The sequence below is a fragment of the Hordeum vulgare genome, chromosome 2H (assembly GCF_904849725.1).
Source record: "Hordeum vulgare subsp. vulgare chromosome 2H, MorexV3_pseudomolecules_assembly, whole genome shotgun sequence".
NCBI lineage: Eukaryota > Viridiplantae > Streptophyta > Magnoliopsida > Poales > Poaceae > Hordeum > Hordeum vulgare.
The window spans coordinates 554613120-554633543 of NC_058519.1; the positions used below are offsets into that span (position 1 = coordinate 554613120).

Here is a 20424-nt window from a genome sequence, read left to right on the forward strand (position 1 = left end):
ACGTCTTCGAACGCATTTTGACCATCTGTGGCAATGTTTAACCCCCCGATGTAAATCTTAACGAACAACGGAAGAATTAGTATCGGATGAACTAATCTTCCGCGTAGTTTGAATGTTTAAATTTGCAGTTCTGTTTGCCGTGTCTGTTCTGCACAACACGTTTTTGAAACTGCAACTCAATTTACACTGGACTGCAAACTGAAACCGCAGGGTCTGCTAGAGATGCTCTTAGGCGACACAACTACTTGCGTTTCACGTCTCAGAGACTAAGTCAGGCGAATGGATTTCTTTCACGGACAGTTCACTTTTAAATTAGTTGCGTCCTTAGGTCAAATTCGTCCACTTTCCCAAGCATGGCCTTCGGAAATACTGTGATCCCTTCACTTTCAACCAACAAGACGATGCAACTGCCAATCCCCCATGGCGTGCCGGCCACAGACCACATCACGGAAAAGGTTTTACAAACTTGTTACCAACGATTCGTGCATCACATCACAGAAAAAAGTCAATTTCAAATTCAGTATCACCATGCCAAGATTGTTCCAACGCAAATTTGATCCATATAATGGCAATCCAAAGAATGATAGTTCAAACGCAAATTCTTCCTACTGGGCTGGTTTTCACAAGGCAGAACGGCTTGTTTTTTTTCTGCGCAAAAAACGGCAGATCTCATGGATATCACCTACCTTAGGAAGAAACTGTCTCCATGCAATTTGCCCCCGCGGTGGCATGTCAGGTAACATCTGGTGAAGACACTGAAGAAAATAACATATGTTGATCTTGCTTCAGAAAAAAACAGCAAGAACTACCAAGTCTCCATTCTTCACGTTGTACATCTCTCAAGTCTCTTCTCTTCTCAACACAACGCTCTAGTGCTCTCACCACCTCCACCTCTAATTGCATCGACGGCTTAACTAGCTAGCCAAATCTAACAGGAGGAGCAAACAAAAGGATGCCAGGTGTTACCTGTACACTGTTTGATTATCCAGCAATACTGTCATCAATGTCAGTGCACCAGAAAGCTTACAACAATGCGCAGCTCCGACTCAAAAAGGATCAACACCTGAACAATGCACACCATGGTGTCCCTATCGAGATGAACTGCGCTGACTCTCGCAGCCGGGGCAGTTATGCAAGCTCTCATGGATGTAAATATCACAGTCAAAGCAGAAGTGGTGGTTGCATTTTGGACAACGGACATGGATATTAGATTGCCCACCTGCAATGTTTATGGAGGTATAATAGTCAATGAACCTGGCGATTACAACGCATAAGAGTGTACTGTATAAGATACTAGCATAACATAGAATAACAACATATAAATGAGATTGTCAAGAAAGGAGAACCATGTGGGTTGAGAAGGATAGAAATATGCGTTAATGAGTACTCCCTCTGTCCCATAATGTAAGACATGTTTTGACACTACACTAGTGTCAAAAGGCGTCTTACATTATGGGACGGAAGGGAGCACTTCCTAATTTCCCCCACTCTCAAAACTGCAGAATTAAGCTACGTTTCATTGACAGTTCGCTTCCAAAATGCTGATGTGGGTTGAGAAGGATAGAAATATGCGTTAATGAGTACTCCCTCCGTCCCATAATGTAAGACATGTTTTGACACTACACTAGTGTCAAAAGGCGTCTTACATTATGGGACGGAAGGGAGCACTTTCTAATTTCTCCCACTCTCAAAACTGCAGAATTAAGCTACGTTTCATTGACAGTTCGCTTCCAAAATGCTGAAAGAATTTAAGGCTGGTTTACATATATGAAACTTTGATTGTGGGGTTATAAGTTGATGATCCACACTTCACACTCTGAAGTGACAATAACATGGATTAAGAAAGCATCACAGAGTATACACAATAACTGCCACTAAATGGAAGGACAAAACATAAATAAGGCAACAAAGACTGGAGGTGCTTCATTATGATAATTCCTCTTTTTCTAGCATAGAGACCAAGGACATTAAAGACACATTTCCTCATTTGAAGATGAATAACCAAAGTAAGAAGGTAGTAGCATATTTGGGCAGTGATGTGTTCAAGCATACCTGTGTTAATGAGACTCTGCTGGCAGCCGAAACAATTTTGTCCTCCCTTTTGACCTAATTTGAACGTCACCTCATCAAACGGCGATACAGGGAATAGATGGTGATAAGATCGTGCCAGATGTGGGGAGCTAACAAGTGTTAGACCACATGTTCGGCACTCCGTTGGAAGCTCGCATACATTAACTTTGCATCTGGGACATATATAACCTTCAGCACCAGATTTAATTTTCTTGTGACAAGAGCAGATGGAGATAAGATCCTCTGCTCCCCTCTGTGGAAACCCCATCTTAATTAAATTGGCTGCAGCATACTCTGCAATGGCAGGTGGCGGAGGAGCATGTTCAAGCAGCAATTCCTTGAAGTGGGACTGCCAAAAGAAAGAAACATCATTTCATCATCACAGGATTCGAATATCAAGAGTAAAAAGCTGCGAACAAAAGCATATTTTAGCACCTCGTCTAGTGCAACCGTATAGGATCCACCAGTCTCTTCGCAGAGATGCTTACAAATGAAAATTTCTGCAGCAAGCCCAATAACCGAACATCTAACTTTGGATTTCTTGCATTTTTCTATTGTCTCCATGATATCACCAGGATCACATGTATTCAGTGCGGAGTACAAAAATAATACTTCTTTGTGACCATAGGAAGGAATCTGATTCAAGTAACCATGGACAAGTTCTAGAGCATTCTGCAGAGATGAATCACCAGAACACTCAAGCTTGCCCATCAATGCGTTAATCTGTGACTCTGGACTCCCTCCAATCTCCGTAAGTCGATGAGAAATGCCATCTTTAATTGTCACTAGCCCAACATGGCTCAAGGGATTCTGATCGAAGAATTCCCTTATGAATGCCTCAGCACATTTTGCAACAACTGCCATTCGACTAGGGCGATAATCCATTTCGGAAGCCGCCTAAATGATCAAAATACAAAAAGGCAAAAGGTGATTACAAGAGAATGAAAAGAAGAAACATAAGTTGTGAACAGTATAAATGCAACGCAAACAAATTACCAACAACAGATTTTGAGGATCCTAAATTCCTAATTGTACGAACTAGACAATATATGCTGCTCAAATAATATGTTATCAGCTACACTGCAAGAGCGAAAGGGAATGATGATGAAGAGAAAACAACATGAACATTTTCCACAAGAATAGACACACAGGATATATAAACTTCAGTTAAACCAAGATAGACCCTTTACTATTATGTCAAGTGATACAGCTGTTATTTTCTTATGGCATAGTTTTAACACTAGCTGGAAAATTCCTCCCACTAAATGATTGGCATCCCATCATTAAGTTTTTGGTTTTGCCCCTAGTCTGCCCCTGATAACTACCATACCAACAATTCCTACCAAATGCCCTAACACCCCTAGTCTGCCCCTCATAACTGCCATATCAACAAATTCTACCAAATGCCCTAACACCCCTAGTCTGCCCCTCATAACTGCCATATCAACAAATCCTACCAAATGCCCTAACACCCCTAGTCTGCCCCTGCTAACTGCAATATCAACAAATCCTACCAAATGCCCTAACACCCACCAACTATAACATGTCAACACCAACATTCAGCTATTAAAAGAAAACATCAAGCGAGAAGGCAAGCTGCCAGATATGCATGAACTGTCGTAGGATCGGCGCAGCTAAAGGACACAAATCAGATCGTCTACAAGTTCTTTCTACACAAACAAAATGAAGCACCACTATTGGATATGGACCTGCATTCTCGCTACAAATACCCACAGGCAGCTCGGTGAAACAACTAACATAATCCAAAGCATCAGCTCGTTGCTCAGCTGGCCACCACTTCACCAATGGTGACTCTGGTCCACATCTCGATAGACAGTGTGCAAGAAAACCAGATCACTCTCGGTACAAGATGTCATACTAAATAATATGAAGGGAGATGAGCACGATCAGCATTGCTGGACGGCCCCCATTGATCCCGAACCAGGCGCTCAGCCCGTAAAGGCTAACCTAACGGAGAGGAAATCAAAAATAGGGCGTGGAGACTAACCCTGGAGAGGTCGATTACGATGTACAGATAGCGAATGAGGCCCTTCTGGATGCGGGCCGCGGCGGCCGCGGAGCGGAGCAGGATGCGGCGGCGGTACTGCGAGTGGACGAGGTTCTTGGTGTCGATGGGACGGAGCAGGCCCGAGTCGTCCTCCTCCAGCGCCTCCCACGAGCGGTCGTCGGCGTAGGCGCGCTCCCATGCCTCGAGGACGCGGCCGTCGCCGGTCTGCTCCTCCTCCTCCTCCTCTTCCTCGTCGTCCTCCTGGTTCCGGCGCCGCCCGGAGGCCGTGGATGGCGCGTTGAAGCCGCCTCCGCCGCCGCCGACGCCGTACATGGTGGGGGCGGCGGCGAGGTGGAGTTGGATGCTGGGGTGGGGAGTGCGAGGCCGGGACTCGGGACCAGGAGATTATGGGCCTGGCGGCTGTGTTTGGGTTTGGGGCTCCTGGGCTTTTGTGAGGGGGCTTTTCTTAACCATATGAGCTGTCTCCGCGGTGACCCTGTACAAGGATTAGAGAAAAAAAAAGGTATCACCGCACAACAATTTGTCACGTAGCATCACACACAAGGACAAGGTGAGCAATCTTAGATCATCTCCAGCCGCGCCTCCTCCCTCACGCCCTTTTTGATCATCGGGGCTAAAAAAAAATGTCCAGTCACGTTTTTAGGTGCCTGTTTTTTGTCACGAGGGTCGAAATTGGTCCCGGCGGTCCCAGGCCGAACCCAGCATGCTGGGGGGCGTCCGGGAGCGTAGGGGGAAACGCTTTTGGCGCGAAACGGATGTGGACCTGCCGAGTCGGCGACTAGGCGCGTTTGTCGTCCTCATCACCTCGTTTTCCATGAGAATCAAAGCGAAGGCTCCGTCATCGGTCAGTCTTCCATTGATTCTTCATGGGCGGCGAAGTGAAGGCGCGACACCGCACGTCCCGTCCACTCCCGCCACGCGTTCACACATCTGCCGTCCCGCGTGCCGCTCACCCATGGCTATATAAGCTGCCCCTCCACACGTCGATGGCTACACACCTCTCTCGCCAGACTCCTTTACGAGGCGGACAACCCGACGCCACCGGACAAGCGGGTGTCGGGCTCGTGGAGGCTGAGCGCCAACGGAGTCCCGGTGCCACCACCGCCCTCTCGAGCTGACCGGCGCGCGGAGATCGTGCGCATCCGATCATCGTCGCCGAAGAGCTCGCAGAACGTGCCGAGGTACACCCCCGACAGCAACACGTTGTGGACGGCGTACTTCGAACACCGTTGAAAGCACAATTGCTTTCTAGAGTGGTTTTGATAATTGATCACAACATATTCATCATTGGACTAATATGTTTATCCAAGTATATTTTAAAAAAGTTCAAAAGATGCTTTGGCTAAAGGCTTATGTGCAGATGCCCCTTGATGCAAAGAAGGAATAGGATTGGACCAAGCTTCAAGCTAGAAGACTCTTCATTTTATATTTATGAGAAATCACATTTGAATCCATAGAAAAGCCAATACTATTGAAATGGGGTGAGGTATTGAAATGAGCTGGTTGCTCAAGTGCTCAAAGTTATCCATCAAAATACTCAATCATTTTTCCCACATAACCATTCCGCCCAAAACATCATACTCAAAATCGGTGCCACCAACTTTCCCAGTTCGGCCTGACCGAGTTTGATCTCAGACAGAACCCTAGCCATTCCCACCAAATCGGTGCAACCGAAACCATGTCTGTCCTACCGAGTTTGGATGACCAACTTTCTGTTGCCTCGATACACAAAATCCAAATTTTTTAGTTTGAGTATCGGTGTCATCGAGTTTGGTCATATGATTGTTAGCCACCTTTTAGTCATCCTTCTTTCTCTTTCTTCTGTCGTGGTCGAGCTTTGAGTCTTATTCAAATTCACACCTTACAAAACAGCCAAGAACTCCTTCTTTAACGATCTATTTTGAACTCCTTTAAAATCTTGTCAAGGTATGTATTTATTGAAAGTTTTATCAAGCGTCTTGATCTATCTCTATAGCTCTTGATGCTCAATGTTCAAGTAGCTTTGTCGAGGTCTTCCTTTGAAAAACTCCTTTCAAACAACCCTATATGTTTTACAAAAATCCTACATCATTCCCGATCATCAATATGTCAACACCATATACTCATCAAAAATTCTATAGTGCTCCCACTCACTTTCTTGGAAATACAAGTTTCTCATAGACTTTGTATAAACCCAAAAGCTTTGATCATCTCATCAAAGCGTATACTCCAACTCCAAGATGCTTGCTCCAGTCCATAGAAGGACCGCTGGAGCTTGCATACTTGTTAGCATCATTAGGATTGACAAAACCTTTTAGTTGTATCACATACAACCTTACCTAAATCATATAAAGCAGTTTAAACATAACTTCTTTTAATGGAGCAAGGTATTCTGGGTATACCCGGATCTGGCAACTTCTTGGGCACCCCACGATCAAAAAATAATTAGCAAGCATAGTAGCAGTTTCAGTTGCAGGTATTTTTCTTGTGTTGGTGATAATATCTTTCATATACCTAGCATAAGGATACCATTTCAAAATATCAGTCAACCGAGTGCGCAAAAAGACATGACTAATCATTTCAGCAAAGCGCTCAAAATCTTCCTTGTCATTACTTTTAGAAGGCTTACGAGGGAATGGCATGGGTTTTTGAACCCATGGCTCTCTTTCTTTCCCATACTTTCTAGCAACAAAGTCTTTCTTCTCATAACATTTATTTTTATGATGTGGGTTATCAAGTTCTTTAGCACGTTCTGTTCCACATCATCATCAAGTTCTTTATTAGTATCCGGTGGAGCATCTACATGAACATCATCATTATCATTCTTGTAATCATCATCACTAGGTGAATGTTCACTACCATATTGTGTCTCAACATCAGAAATAGAGACATCATTATGATTGTGAGCAGGTTTTTCTATAACAGGTTCACTTGGAGCATGTGAAGTCCTATCATTTCCCTTTTCATTTTTCTCCTTAATAGGACTAGGTGTATGATACGTCCCAAACGTATCTACAATTTTTGCTTGTTCCATGATCTTTTGGGTGACATTGTTATATGTTTTGCTATACTTTTATATCATTTTACACATGTTTAGACTAACCTACTAACTCAGTGCACCCAGTGCGAGTTTCTGTCTGCTGATTTCTATTTTGCAGGGCCTTTTACCCAATTTTCGGAAGCCCGAAAGAATATACAAAATATCAGCGAAACAGAACCTTCCGGATCACCGAAGGAGGGCTAGAGGGGGTAAGGGGCCTCCCATGCGGCCTGTTGGCGTGGCCAGGCCCTAGGTCGCGCGAGGAGGTTGTTTGGGTGGGTCCCACCTCCTCTGGTGCCCTCTTTTGTCCTATATTTAGAGTCTCGAGAGGAAACCCTCGTGGACTTTCTGGAATCGCAATTTTCTCCATCGTTCCATTGCCACAGCGCTTCCGAGATCGGGAGCGTCAGGAGACCTCTTCCCGGCACCTTGCCGGAGGGAGGATTGACCTCTGGGAGCTTCTCCACCGCCATGGACGCTTCCCAGACGTGTCGTGAGTAGTCCTCCTTGGACCATGAGTCCATGACCAGTAGCTATGTGATGTCTTCTCTCCAATCTTGTGCTTCAATGGTTAGTCCTTGTGAGTTGCCCTACATGATCAAGGCATCTATGTAATTCTCTAGCTATTGCTATGCTCGGTTTGTTGGGATCCGATGGATTATGAAATTATGTTCAAATTGTTATGAGTTATATATTTGATTATCCTTTTATATTATGTTCCTTAGTGATTCATGCATGTTCTCCGTTTCTTTTTATTGCTTTGGCCAAGTAGTAGATTGTAACTCCAAGAGGGAGCGTTATGCATGATTGTGGGTTCATGCCCCTCGATGTCTACTTTGAGTGACAGAAACATGAGACTAGGGGATGTGCTTGTTTCCACCAGGGAGAAAACAACGGTTCTTGTGACCACGGTTGCAAGGATTGTTTACCTTACACATAGTTTGTTAATGTAGTTGTCTGTTGCTTTGAGTTTACAGTTTGGGTGGGGCTCGGAACTTAATACCGGAGAGATGTTTTGGATAGATATCTCAAGGTGGATGATTAATAAGTAGATGCTCATGAATAAACGGTCTACTTGTCTTGGTGTACTGCCCATTACTATTGAACCTCTAAGTATCAAGGAGCATAATTAGCATTGCAGTGCGATCATAATTCTGTCAATTGACCAACTGTGATTTGTTTACCCAAGCATAGTTGTTTATCGTCTTTTGGGAGAGAGACATCACTAGTGAACATCATGTGACTCCGGTCCATATCACCATCATTGTTTACACCTCCATCATTTACCGCTTTCATTTACTTTTCCGTTGCAATCACTATTACTTTACCGCTTGTGTTTTGATCCTTTGCAAACTATAAGGTCGGAGAGATTGACAACCTCTCTGTACTCATTGGGAGGAAGGTTATTTGTTGTGTGTGCAGGTCCACGTCTTCTCCTAGCGCCAGGGTGGAAGACACCTACTTGTTGAGCCTAGGAGTCCTTCTGGTTCGATAAACCTTACAGTCTCCGTTTAAGGGAAATCTGCTGCTGACTACATCTCCACCTTCCACTTGGGGTATCCAACGAGGGGCGAGAAGTATATCCATAAACTCGTCATCGGTGTATCATCACTAATTCTATGGGAATCCTCTTCTATTCTTTTAGGATGACCTTCAGGATAAAGAGGTTCGTGAGTCATGCGACCTCCTCTAGTCATTGCTCTAACAACATTATCATTCCTCTCAACAAGAAAATCATTTCGTGACTTAGCAACTTGGTCTAGTTGGGTTTGAACCATAGAAGCATGTTTACCAAGACCCTTAACATCATTAGCAATTCTAAACATCAAGTCACTCAAACGATTTATCATCATAGCATTATGTATTAATTAATCTTTGATATAATTGTTAAAATGTTCTTGCTTAACGATAAAATTATCAAATTCATCCATGCACTAACTAGGAGTCTTAGCATAAGGTTTATCGCTAAGGTACGGAGAGAATTTACCTCTACTACCCGTGTTGGGGTGTCAAGTCCATGTATTTCTTTGATATGTGGTAATTTCTTGACATATTTAGTTTTAATACCCTTTTCTATAATAGGCCCTTTGGCTTCTTGCATATCTTCAGGAATGGGGAATAGAATACCTCTCTTATTTTGAATAGGTTCCGGTAGTGGTTCGGGTACTGTCCAATCATCAACATTTTTCAATATGTTATTCAATAGTTCTTGAGTTTGCCCAACAATTATTTTCGTGAAAATAACACCAACACAACTATCTAGGAAATCCGTGGAAACATCGGTTAGTCCATTATAAAGGATACTAGATATTTCATTTTTCTTAAGGGGATTATTAGGCAGAGCTCTAAGTAACTCGAGAAGCCTCTCCCAAGCACTGAGGGAGATTCTCTTTTTCAATTTGCACAAAGTTAAATATCTCATGTAAGGCATCTTGTTTCTTATGAGCAGAAAAATATTTTTTAGAAAAGTAATAAAGCATATCCTAGGGACTACGCACACAACCAAGAGCAAGAGAAAGGAACCATTCTTTAGCCTCGCCTTTTAGCGAGAAAGGAAAAAAGCTTAAGGATGTAATAGTAATGTATCCTTTCCTCATTGGTAAAGAGAGCAACAATATCATTCAATTTAGTGATATGTCCAACGACAATTTTAGTTTCATGATCATGGAAAGGATCGGATTCTAGTATAGGAATCAACTCAGGGTCTATAGAGAATTCATAATCTTTATTAGTAACAAATATAGGAGAAGTAGCAAATTTAGGATCAAGTTTCATTTTCTCCATAATATATTTTTCTTTCAATTTGCATAGTAGTTTCTTCATATCATCTCTATTTTCACAAGCAAGAAAGTCCCTAGCTACTTCCCCATCCATAACTTAACCTTCAATTACATAAGGAAATTCATATTTTTTGGTAGAGCGAGGTGTAGTTAGGTGATTCAAAATCTTCATCAGTTTCAACATTTCCAAGTTCTCTAACTTTAGCGATATTAGCATCAAGTAATTCATTCAAAGGCATGGTTTGGGTTTAATCAAATATAGTGGTGGTATCATCATCAATTTTAGAAGCAGCATCATCATGTTCAAGCGATATATGAGGACGAGCAACATGTGGTGGTGTAACAAGTTGATCGAAATAGTAGGTGAATCAAAAGAACAACTAGATGGCAGTTCCTTACCTCCTCTCGTACGAGAGGGGATGATCTTAGTTCGAGTATCTTTCAGATTCTTCATTGTAGCAATTGGATATCCCCAAGTTAACAATATATATATATATACCTATGCTCCCCGACAACGGTGCCAGAAAAAGGTATTGATAACCAACATTTATAGGGGATAGCGACAGTCTTCACGGGTACTATTTCACCCTAATTTATTGATTCGATACAAGGGGAGTGCTACGTCGACAGAAACCTTCTGTCATCTCTTGAGCTTGTGTTGGTTTTCCCTTGAAGAGGAAAGGGTGATGCAGCACACGAGCAGTAAGTATTTCCCTCAGTTTGAGAACCAAGGTATCAATCAAGTAGGAGAATCTTGTCAAGTCCAGAGTACCTGCACAAACACAAAGAGCTTGCACCCAACGCTATGAAGGGGTTGTTAATCCCTTCAAGATTGATTGCAAAGTGAGATCTGAAGGCGGAAAGTGCGACGAAGAAAAAATGTAAGCCTGAAAATATGGTGTGGAGTAGACCCGGGGGCCATAGTGTTCACTAGAGGCTTCTCTCAAAATAGCAAGTATTATGGTGGGTGAACAAATTACTGTCGAGCAATTGATAGAACCGAGCAAAGTCATGACGATATATAAGGCAATGATCATACATATAGGCATCACGTCCGAGACAAGTAGACCGATACTTTCTGCATCTACTACTATTACTCCACACATCGACCGCTATCCAGCATGCATCTAGTGTATTGAGTTCATGACGAACAGAGTAACGCCTTAAGCAAGATGACATGATGTAGAGGGATAAAGTCAAACCAATGATGAAAACCCCATCTTTTTACCCTTGATGGCAACAACATGATGCGTGCCTCGCTACCCATTCTGTCACTGGGTGAGGTCACCACACGGTATGAACCCAAAACCAAGCACTTCTCCCATTGCAAGAATCATAGATCTAGTTGGTCAAACAAAACCCACAACTCGAAGAGAATTACAAGGATATGAAATCATGCATAAGAGAGATCAGAAGAAACTCAAATAAGATTCATAGATAATCTGATTATAAATCCAATATTCATCGGATCTCGACAAACACCCCGCAAAAGAAGATTACATCAGATAGATCTCCATGAAGATCATGCAGAACTTTGTAGTGAAGATCCAGGAGAGAGAAGAAGCCATCTAGCTACTATCTATGGACCCGTAGGTCTATGGTGAACTACTCACGCATCATCGGAGAGGTCATGGTGTTGATGAAGAAGCCCTCTGTATTCGAATCCCCCTCCGGCAGGGCACCAGAACGTGCCCCATATGGGATCTTGCGGAGACAGAAGCTTGCGGCGGCGAAAAAGTACTTTCAATGATCTCCTGATTTTTCTCGGATTTTAGGGAATTTATAGGCGAAAGACCTAAGGTAGAGGAGGCCTGATACGTCTCCAACGTATCTATAATTTTTGATGGTTTCATGCTATTATCTTGTCAAACTTTGGATATTTTGTATGCCTTTTTTATATTTTTTGGGACTAACTTATTAACTCAGTGCCAAGTGCTAGTTCCTGTTTTTTCCATGTTTTTGACCCCTTTCAGAGGAGATTTTGAAACGGAGTCCAAACGGAAGAAAATCCCCAAAAAGATTTTTTCTGGAACGGAAGAAGATCGGGAAGCTTGGGAGCCAAGGCAGGGGAGCCCAGGGCCCCACAAGCCCCCACCCCGCGGCCAGGGGGGAGGCCGCGCCATCTAGGCTTGTGGGCCCCGTGGACGCCCTTTGCCCTAGGTCTTTCGCCTATATATTCCCATAAATTCCAGAAAAAAACAGGAGATCATTGAAAGTACTTTTTCGCCACCGCAAGCTTCTGTCTCCGCAAGATCCCATCTGGGACACGTCCTGGTGCCCTGCCGGAGGGGGGATTCGGACACGGAGGGCTTCTTCATCAACACCATGACCTCTCTGATGATGCGTGAGTAGTTCACCATAGACCTACGGGTCCATAGCTAGTAACTAGATGGCTTCTTCTCTCTCTTGGATCTTCAATACAAAGTTCTCCATGATCTTCATGGAGATCTATCCGGTGTAATCTTCTTTTGCGGTGTGCTTGTCGAGATCCGATGAATTGTGGATTTATGATCAGATTAACTATGAATCTTATTTGAGTTTCTTCTGATCTCTCTTATGCATGATTTCATATCCTTGTAATTCTCTTCGAGTTGTGGGTTTTGTTTGGCCAACTAGATCTATTATTCTTGCAATGGGAGAAGTGCTTGGTTTTGGGTCCATACCGTGCGGTGACCTCACCAAGTGACAGAAGGGGTAGCGAGGAACTCATCGTGTTGTTGCCATCAAGGGTAAAAAGATGGGGTTTTCATCATTGGTTTGAGATTATCCCTCTACATCATGTCATCTTGCTTAAAGCGTTACTCTGTTCGTCATGAACTCAATACACTAGATGCATGCTGGATAGCGGTCGATATGTCGAGTAATAGTAGTAGATGCAAAAAGTATCGGTCTACTTGTCTCGGACGTGATGCCTATATGTATGATCATTGCCTTAGATATCGTCATGACTTTGCGCCATTCTATCAATTGCTCGACAGTAATTTGTTCACCCACCGTAATACTTGCTATTTTGAGAGAAGCCTCTAGTGAACACTATGGCCCCCAGGGTCTACTCCACACCATATTTTCAGCCTTACACTTTTTACTTCATTGCACTTTCCGCCTTCAGATCTCACTTTGCAAACAATCTTGAAGGGATTGACAACCCCTTTGAAGCGTTGGGTGCAAGCTTGTTTGTGTTTGCGCATTTACTCTGGATTTGACGAGACCCTCCTTCTGGATCGATACCTTGGTTCTTAAACTGAGGGAAATACTTACTGCTCTTGTGCTGCATCACCCTTTCCTCTTCAAGGGAAAAACCAATGCAAGCCCAGCCTCTGTCAACGTGTCAATTGGTGGCGTTGTTGTCTGTGGGATAGCAAGGCCCAGGGAGCCCACAAGCCTGGGAGGCGCGCCCCCTGGCCGCGGCTAGGGGGCTTGAGGGGTCCCTGGTGGCTCTGTCCTGATTCTCAGGCTTCCCGGTCTTTTTCTGTTTCGGAAAAAATCTTTTTGGCAGTTTTGTTCCGTTTGGACTCCGTTTAAAATCCTCCTCTGGAAGGGGTAAAAAACATGGATAAAACAGGAACTGGCACTTGACACTGAGTTAATAAGTTAGTCTCAAAAAAGATATAAAAGGCATACAAAACATCCAAAGTTTGACAAGATAATAGCATGAAACCATAAAAATATATAGATACGTTGGAGACGTATCAAGCATCCCGAAGCTTAACTCCTGCTCGTCCTCGAGTAGGGAAGTGATAAAGACTGAATTTTTGATGTGCAATGCTACCTAGCGTAGTTGTCCTTTGCAACTTCTTTCGTGTGACATGAATGTTCAGATCCGTAAGATTCAAAACAATAGTTTGCTATTGACATGAAAACAATAATACTTCAAGCAAACTAGCAAGGTAATCATGAACTTTCGAAATATCAAGGCCAAAGAAAGTTATCCCTACAAAATCATATAGTCTGGCTGTGCTCCATCATCCTCACACAACTAATGTAAATCATGCACAACCCCATTATTGGCCAAGTAATTGTTTCCGCACTCTTACTTTCTCAAACTTTTTATAACTATCATGTAATACATGAGCGTGAGCCATGGATATAGCACTGTAGGTGGAATAGAAACAAAAAGGAGGAGATGGTCACATTGACTCGGCGTATCAAAGGGCTATGGAGATGCCCATTAATAGATATCAATGTGAATGATTAGGGATTGCCATACAAAGGATGCACTAGAGTTATAAGTATGTGAAAGCTCAAAAGGAGAATTAGTGGGCGTGCATCCAACTTGCTTGCTCACGAAGACCTGGGGCAATTTGAGGAAGCCCATCATTGGAATATACAAGCCAAGTTATATAATGAAGATTCCCACTAGCATATGGTAGTGACGAAACGAGAGGCTCTCAAACATGAAGAACATGGTGCTATTATAAAGCACACATGTGGAAAAAGATAGTAGCATTGTCCCTTCTCTCTTTTTCTCTATTTTTTTTATTTGGGCTCTTAGGCCTCTTTATATATTTTTTTTATTTTGGCTCTTTGGCCTCTTTTTTTTATTTCCTCACATGGGACAATGCTCTAATAATGATGATCATCACACTTTTATTTACTCACAGCTCAAAGCTTAGAACGATGATGACTCTATAGGAAATGCCTCCGGCAATGTACCGGGATGTGCAATGATCTAGCGTACGATCATGCAATGGCAATATAAGAGTGACGACACAAGTCATGAGACGGAATGGTGGGAGTTGCATGGAAATATATCTCGGAATGGCTATGAAAATGCCATAGTAGGTAGGTATGGTGGTTGTTTTGAGGAAAGGCATATGGTGGGTTTGTGCACTAGGGAGGCTAGCAATGGTGAAAGGTGAAAGTGCATCTATACCATGGACTCACATTATTCATGAAGAACTCACATACTTGTTGTGAAAGTTTTTATTACTATTCGAAACAAAGTGCTAAACGCATACTCCTAGGGGAAGGGTTGGTAGGTGTTAACCATCGCACGATCCCGACCGCAACACAAAGGATGACAATCAATAGATCAATTATGCTCTGACTTCCTAACATAGCGGTTCACCATACGTGCATGCTACGGGAATCACTAACTTCAACACAAGTACTTCTAGATTCACAACACCCTACTAACATAACTCTTAATATTACCAAATCCACGTCTCAAAACTAATTGAGAGGAATCAAGACTTCTCTTTCTACTCAATGCACATGAAGATGGAGGTTTTTGTATCCTCTTTGGGTACCTATCACCTTTGGGACTACTTTCATAGCATAATCCAACTACCAAGTCACGCACCGCCGTGCTCTAAAAGATCTAAGTGAAGCACACAGAGCAAAATTATCTAGCTCAAAAGATATAAGTGAAGCACTATGAGCATTCTAAAAAAATCACGATGAGTGCATGTCTCTCTCTAAAGGTGTGCAGCAAGGATGATTGTGACACAACAAAAAGAAAAGACTCCTAAGATACAAGATGCTCCAAGCAAAACACATATCATGTGGTGAATAAAAATATAGCTCCAAGTAACGTTACTGATGGATTGAAGACGAAAGAGGGGATGCCTTCCCGGGGCATCCCCAAGCTTAGGCTTTTTGGTGTCCTTGAATTTGGCTTGGGATGCCTTGGGAATCCCAAAGCTTGAGCTCTTTCCACTCCTTATCTCTTTGTCCATGAGAACATCACGCAAAACTTGAAAACTTCACAACACAAAACTTAAACAGAAACTCGTGATAACATTAGCACAAGAAAACAAACTGCCACCTCTTTAGGTACTATAGCAATCTTGATTTCTATTTATATTGGTGTTGGGCTACTATATTCTCACTTTTCCATGGCTAGTACCCCCGATACTAACCATAGTTTCATCAAAACAAGCAACCAACTCAACAAAAACAGAATCTGTCAAAAACAGACCAGTGTGTAGCAATCTGTATACTTCGTATACTTCTGGTACCTCAAAAATTCTGAAACATTACGACTGCCTCGGCAAAAGGGCATATAAACCATCAGCAAAAAAGAATAAACTCAAAAGCTCTTTCTGTATAAAAATGAAAAATCATCTCGTGAGCGAAAAGTTTGTGTGTTTTTCCAGCAGGATCAAACAATCATTACCAAGACTAGTCATAAAGGTTTTGCTTGGCTCAAACACAAAAAGAAACACAAAGGACACACTCATAACAGAATTATAATGGTGTGGACGCAACAAAACAGAAAGAAAAGGATAAATTCATTGGGTTTCCTCCCAACAAGCGCTATTGTTTAACGCCCTTAGCTAGGCATTGTTAATTCAATGATGCTCACACAAAAGACAAGAATTGAAGCACAACGAGAGCATCATAAAGCATGTGAATATCACATCTATGTCTAACATACTTCCTATGCTATGTCTAACATACTTCCTATGCATAGGCATTTTATAGGAAAATAGATTGTCAATACAACCAATAGTTACCATATGCAAGGAAGAGGAAAGAGACAATAGCAATCTCCATATAACGAGAGGTAATTTGGTAACATGAAAGTTTCTACCACAATATTTTCCACTCTCATAGCAATTACATGTGGGATCATAATCAAATTCAACAAAATAGATATCACAAAGGATATTATTTTCATGATCCACATGCATGCAAAGTTGACGCTCTTAAAAAATAGTGGGATCATCATCAACTAAAGTCATGACTTCTCCAAACGCACTTTCAATATTATTGCAAATATCATTGCAACAAGTAGTGGACATAGCAAAACTAGCATCCCCAAGCTTAGGGTTTTGCATATTTTTAGCATGATTGTCATCAATAGAATTGACAATGAAATCATTGCAATCATGTTTTTCATTCAACAAGCTCTCGTGAATCACTTTATAAATTTCTTCATCACGATTTTCAGATTCACGCATCTCAAGCAAAACTTCATGGAGATAATCAAGTACACTCCACTCACTAGCAATTGGTTCCTCATAGTTGGATCTCTTGAAGAGATTAGCAAGTGGATGAGGATCCATATCAATAGATTTTTAGCAAGCAAAGATGCAAGCAAATAGAAGGCACATGGTAACACAAGTAGATCAAAAGAGATCCGGTGGGAAAAACGCGAACGGAAAAAGGCAAATTGGTGAAGTGGGGGAGAGGAAAACGAAAGGCAACTGACAAACAAAGTAAATGCAAGAGATGAGTTTGCGACACTTACTTGGATGAGTTCTTGACTTGATCCTCCCCGGCAACGCCGCTAGAAATCCTTCTGCTACATCGACAAAAACCTTTTGTCGTCTCTTGAGCTTGCGTTGGTTTTCCCTTGAAGAGGAAAGGGTGATGCAGCACAGTAGCAGTAAGTATTTCCCTCAGTTTGAGAACCAAGGTATCAATCCAGTAGGAGAATCTTGTCAAGTCCAGAGTACCTGCACAAACACAAAGAGCTTGCACCCAACGCTATAAAGGGGTTTTCAATCCCTTCAAGATTGATTGCAAAGTGAGATCTGAAGGCGGAAAGTGCGACGAAGAAAAAGTGTAAGGATGAAAATATGGTGTGGAGTAGACCCGGTGACCATAGTGTTCACTAGAGGCTTCTCTCAAAATAGCAAGTATTACGGTGGGTGAACAAATTACTGTCGAGCAATTGATAGAACCGCGCAAAGTCATGACGATATCTAAGGCAATGATCATACATATAGGCATCACGTCCGAGACAACTAGACCGATACTTTCTGCATCTACTACTATTACTCCACACATCGACCGCTATCCAGCATGCATATAGTGTATTGAGTTCATGACGAACAGAGTAACGCCTTAAGCAAGATGACATGATGTAGACGGATAAACTCAAACCAATGATGAAAACTCATCTTTTTACCCTTGATGGCAACAACACGATGCGTGCCTCGCTACCCCTTCTGTCACTGGGTGAGGTCACCGCACGGTACGAACCCGAAACCAAGCACTTCTCCCATTGCAAGAATCATAGATCTAGTTGGCCAAACAAAACCCACAACTCGAAGAGAATTACAAGGATATGAAATCATGCATAATGTTGGAATTATGCCCTAGAGGCAATAATAAATGTATAGTTATTATTATAATTCCTGTATCAAGATAATAGTTTATTATCCATGCTATAATTGTATTGAATGAAGACTCATTTACATGTGTGGATACATAGACAAAACACCGTCCCTAGCATGCCTCTAGTTGGCTAGCCAGTTGATCGATGATAGTCAGTGTCTTCTGATTATGAACAAGGTGTTGTTGCTTGATAACTGGATCACGTCATTGGGAGAATCACGTGATGGACTAGACCCAAACTAATAGACGTAGCATGTTGATCGTGTCATTTTGTTGCTACTGTTTTCTGCGTGTCAAGTATTTATTCCTATGACCATGAGATCATATAACTCACTGACACCGGAGGAATGCTTTGTGTGTATCAAACGTCGCAACGTAACTGGGTGACTATAAAGATGCTCTACGGGTATCTCCGAAGGTGGTAGTTGAGTTAGTATGGATCAAGACTGGGATTTGTCACTCCGTGTGACGGAGAGGTATCTCAGGGCCCACTCGGTAATACAACATCACACACAAGCCTTGCAAGCAATGTAACTTATTGTAAGTTGCGGGATCTTGTATTACGGAACGAGTAAAGAGACTTGCCGGTAAACGAGATTGAAATAGGTATGCGGATACTGACGATCGAATCTCGGGCAAGTAACATACCGAAGGACAAAGGGAATGACATACGGGATTATACGAATCCTTGGCACTGAGGTTCAAACGATAAGATCTTCGTAGAATATGTAGGATCCAATATGGGCATCCAGGTCCCGCTATTGGATATTGACCGAGGAATCTCTCGGGTCATGTCTACATAGTTCTCGAACCCGCAGGGTCTGCACACTTAAGGTTCGACGTTGTTTTATGCGTATTTGAGTTATATGGTTGGTTACCGAATGTTGTTCGGAGTCCCGGATGAGATCACGGATGTCACGAGGGTTTCCGGAATGGTCCGGAAACGAAGATTGATATATAGGATGACCTCATTTGATTACCGGAAGGTTTTTCGGAGTTACCGGGAATGTACCGGGAATGACGAATGGGTTCCGGGGGTTCACCGGAGGGGGGCAACCCACTCCGGGGAAGCCCATAGGTATTTGTGTGGGTCACACCAGCCCTTAGTGGGCTGGTGGGACAGCCCACCAAATCCTATGCGCCAAGGAAGAAAAAATCAAAGGAAGAAAAAAAAAGAGAGGGAGAAGTGGGAAGGGGGAAGGACTCCCTCCCACCAAACCAAGTAGGACTCGGTTTGGGGGGGGGGAGAGTCCTCCCCCCTGGCTCGTCCGACCCCTTGGGGTTCCCTTGGACCCCAAGGCAAGGTCCCCCTCCCTCCTCCTATATATATGGGGCTTTTAGGGCAGATTTGAGACGACTTTCTCACGGCTGCCCGACCACATACCTCCATAGTTTTTCCTCTAGATCGTGTTTCTGCGGAGCTCGGGCGGAGCCCTGCTGAGACAAGATCATCACCAACCTCCGGAGCGCCGTCACGCTGCCGGAGAACTCTTCTACCTCTCCGTCTCTCTTGCTGGATCAAGAAGGCCGAGATCATCGTCGAGCTGTACGTGTGCTGAACGCGGAGGTGCCGTCCGTTCGGTACTAGATCGTGGGACTGATCGCGGGATTGTTCGCGGGGCGGATCGAGGGACGTGAGGACGTTCCACTACATCAACCGCGATCTCTAATCGCTTCTGCTGTACGATCTACAAGGGTACGTAGATCACTCATCCCCTCTCGTAGATGGACATCACCATGATAGGTCTTCGTGCGCGTAGGAAAATTTTTGTTTCCCATGCGACGTTCCCCAACAGTGGCATCATGAGCTAGGTTCATGCGTAGATGTCTTCTCGAGTAGAACACAAAAGGTTTTGTGGGCGGTGATGTGCGTTTTGCTGCCCTCCTTAGTCTTTTCTTGATTCCGCGGTATTGTTGGATTGAAGCGGCTTGGACCGACATTACTCGTACGCTTACGAGAGACTGGTTTCATCGTTACGAGTAACCCCCTTTGCTCAAAGATGACTGGCAAGTGACGGTTTCTCCAACTTTAGTTGAATCGGATTTGACCGAGGAGGTCCTTGGATGAGGTTATATAGCAACTCATATATCTCCGTTGTGGTGTTTACGTAAGTAAGATGCGATCCTACTAGATACCCTTGGTCACCACGTAAAACATGCAAGAACAAAATTAGAGGACGTCTAACTTGTTTTTGCAGGGTATGATTGTGATGTGATATGGCCAATGATGTGATGTGATATATTGGATGTATGAGATGATCATGTTGTAATAGAAATATCGACTTGCACGTCGATGGTACGACAACCGGCAGGAGCCATAGGGTTGTCTTTATACTAACATATGTGCTTGCAGATGCGTTTACTATTTTGCTAGGATGTAGCTTTAGTAGTGATAGCATAAGTAGCACGACAACCCCGATGGCGACACGTTGATGGAGATCATGATGATGGAGATCATG

At 43.1% G+C, this 20424-nt stretch overlaps 1 protein-coding gene across 1 annotated transcript; it reads right to left on the minus strand.

Moving 5' to 3' along the window:
- Nucleotides 1-492: 492 nt before the first annotated feature.
- On the minus strand, nt 493-4483 carry LOC123427211 (general transcription factor IIH subunit 2). The gene is made up of 4 exons (XM_045111203.1): nt 4079-4483; nt 2506-2967; nt 2053-2419; nt 493-1219 (listed from the first exon to the last, which is right to left on the minus strand). The coding sequence occupies exons 1-4, from the start codon at nt 4409-4411 to the stop codon at nt 1089-1091; spliced, it is 1293 nt and encodes a 430-aa protein (XP_044967138.1). The 5' UTR covers nt 4412-4483; the 3' UTR covers nt 493-1088.
- Nucleotides 4484-20424: the final 15941 nt, after the last annotated feature.